The sequence below is a fragment of the Cenococcum geophilum genome, assembly GCF_001692895.1.
Source record: "Cenococcum geophilum 1.58 unplaced genomic scaffold K441scaffold_206, whole genome shotgun sequence".
In the NCBI taxonomy this organism is placed as follows: domain Eukaryota; kingdom Fungi; phylum Ascomycota; class Dothideomycetes; order Gloniales; family Gloniaceae; genus Cenococcum; species Cenococcum geophilum.
This window is the reverse complement of record NW_027137764.1, coordinates 1-2053: the sequence shown is the minus strand read 5'-3', so window position 1 is coordinate 2053 and position 2053 is coordinate 1. Positions and strand designations below refer to the sequence as shown.

At 45.3% G+C, this 2053-nt stretch overlaps 1 protein-coding gene across 1 annotated transcript; it reads right to left on the bottom strand.

The window, feature by feature from the left end:
- Window positions 1-484: 484 nt before the first annotated feature.
- On the bottom strand, window positions 485-964 carry K441DRAFT_683275 (uncharacterized protein; the record flags this gene model as incomplete). Its single annotated transcript, XM_067651676.1, has 1 exon — window positions 485-964. One exon carries the CDS (start codon window positions 962-964, stop codon window positions 485-487), a length of 480 nt encoding a protein of 159 aa, XP_067496001.1.
- Window positions 965-2053: the final 1089 nt, after the last annotated feature.

The following is a 2053-nucleotide window of genomic DNA, read 5'->3' as shown; positions in this document are numbered from 1 at the left end:
ACGCCTAAGCTCTGCGCAAGTGCCTCTGTGAGGCGTTATGCTTGGCCTCTATTGCTATAGAAACCCCAGATCGAGTAAACAATGGCTTCGCCTAAGCTTATTAGTATACCTGCGAAACCTGAAACATATTAAAACGTTTCGCATAAAACTGATACGAAACGCCATGAAACTGAAACCGCGTGTCAGTTTCAGTTTCAATGTTTCTATACAACACTGAGTCTCATAGCTTTCTTCAAAATTACGCCACTTTAATGTGACGAGCATTAACGGAATACGAACCGAGAGCGCTGCGTTGCGATTGCCTGGTAGTTATAATGCAAAATGTAAGAATCTCCACATATATCCGAGCCAATGGGGGGCGCAGATGAGAGTGTGGGTCATCTGAGAGTAGGACTTTGTACTGTTCATATAGTGGTAGGGCTTCTGTGAGCTCCTGGAATGATTCTGTAATAAAGGGCGGAATTCTTGTGAGGTCGTTTACTATCTAGACCGGAAAAGACGGGTTAGAAACGTGTCCAATGTGCTGTTGAATGAAAGAAGAATGTGCTGGTACCAGAAGAACAAATTTTATAGAACCCCAGATAAGACTCGCCGGCTGGGATGGTTGACAAATGGTGTCAAGTGCACTCTGAAAGCGATTGAACGACTCAACAATCCTATCGAGAACACCAAGGAATTTGTGAAACCCTCTATGCTCATGCAAACTTCCTGAGTGCTCCGCATTCGCGGCGCGGAGAGCATCTTTGACCGAATCAATAGTACTTGATTGCTGACAGACTGCATCATATTCTTGCTGTATAATCGTAATTCCGACCTTCCCTGCAAGCAAACCCAGTGCGACTTCATAGGTGTTACGGCCATCTTCATTGATCTCAGTATTGGTAAAAAATGTTGAGGATGTGTGCGAGCTATCAGTGAAGCTCTTCGTCCGGCCTTGGTTATCATCAATCTCTCCGCTCCACATAGCGAGTTTCCACTGTGCATGGTTGCCAGGACGATATTTCTATGTCCTAATGATTGAGATGGGGCCTACTCATATACACAACAAAGCTACGTTATTTGGGCAGCATTGCTTGCGCCTTCATCGTGCTGTGAAATTATAGGCACTGGACCAGCATACACCAACGTAGCACGAGGAGCATCCCGTGATTTTGTGTTGCAGTGATGCCCGTCTGCCTTCTTTCGGTCAGCAGGGATAGATGTCGCATAATCATATGCAAGATGCCTAGTGTTACATTGGGAGAATGAGGCGACTGAGAAGTACATTTATTTTAGCCTCTTGATTCTACAGCACAACAAGAAGTTGTCCAGTCATTCACACTGCTGGGGTCATGTGGGGGCCTTACGAGAGCAGCTGCTTGACGCATCTGGCCAGGCAAATCATTGATTCGTGTTAAACCCTTTGGTTGTAAGGTAGAATGCATTTGGCAAGCCTTGTCATGCGCCTCTATGGCGATCCGATGAACAGTGATTTACTGGAAGAGCGAGGGTGAGGCGTGCTAGGTCCTAAAACGAGCGGTGAGATAATCCTTGTGAAGTCAGATGCTACCGGCCTAAAATAGTTTATCTACACTATAGTTGGTGTGCGATGGAATGTGATACGTAAATGCCGATGATTGGTAGCAGCAAATCTGATGGCGCATTGGCTAAACAATGTTAGATGCGGCTCTGCTATGGCCTTATGGACCCCCGAAACTGGGTTATCGTTTAATTGAAATAATGGTTCATAAAACTCATGGTCGCGTACGCACTCTTTGCGGTAGTAGTAAGCTCAATGCAAAACTGTTCAACGCATTGCTTGATGCTACGTGCTATTAATTCCATGGATTGTGGAGGTTTTTGTAACCGTTTCCTTCAACTGAGCGAGTGGAGGGCAAACCTATACAGAATTTTTAGGAATTAGTTTTCAGGGTCCTCCGAGACCGAGTCCGTAGCAGCCTATACATCTTGTTGACCTGAAAACGAGGTCTGAAAATGAGGACTCGTGTGTTTATTGAGTGTGGCTCTAAGGCCTCTATATATACACCAGATAGGTGATAAATAGAATGACGAC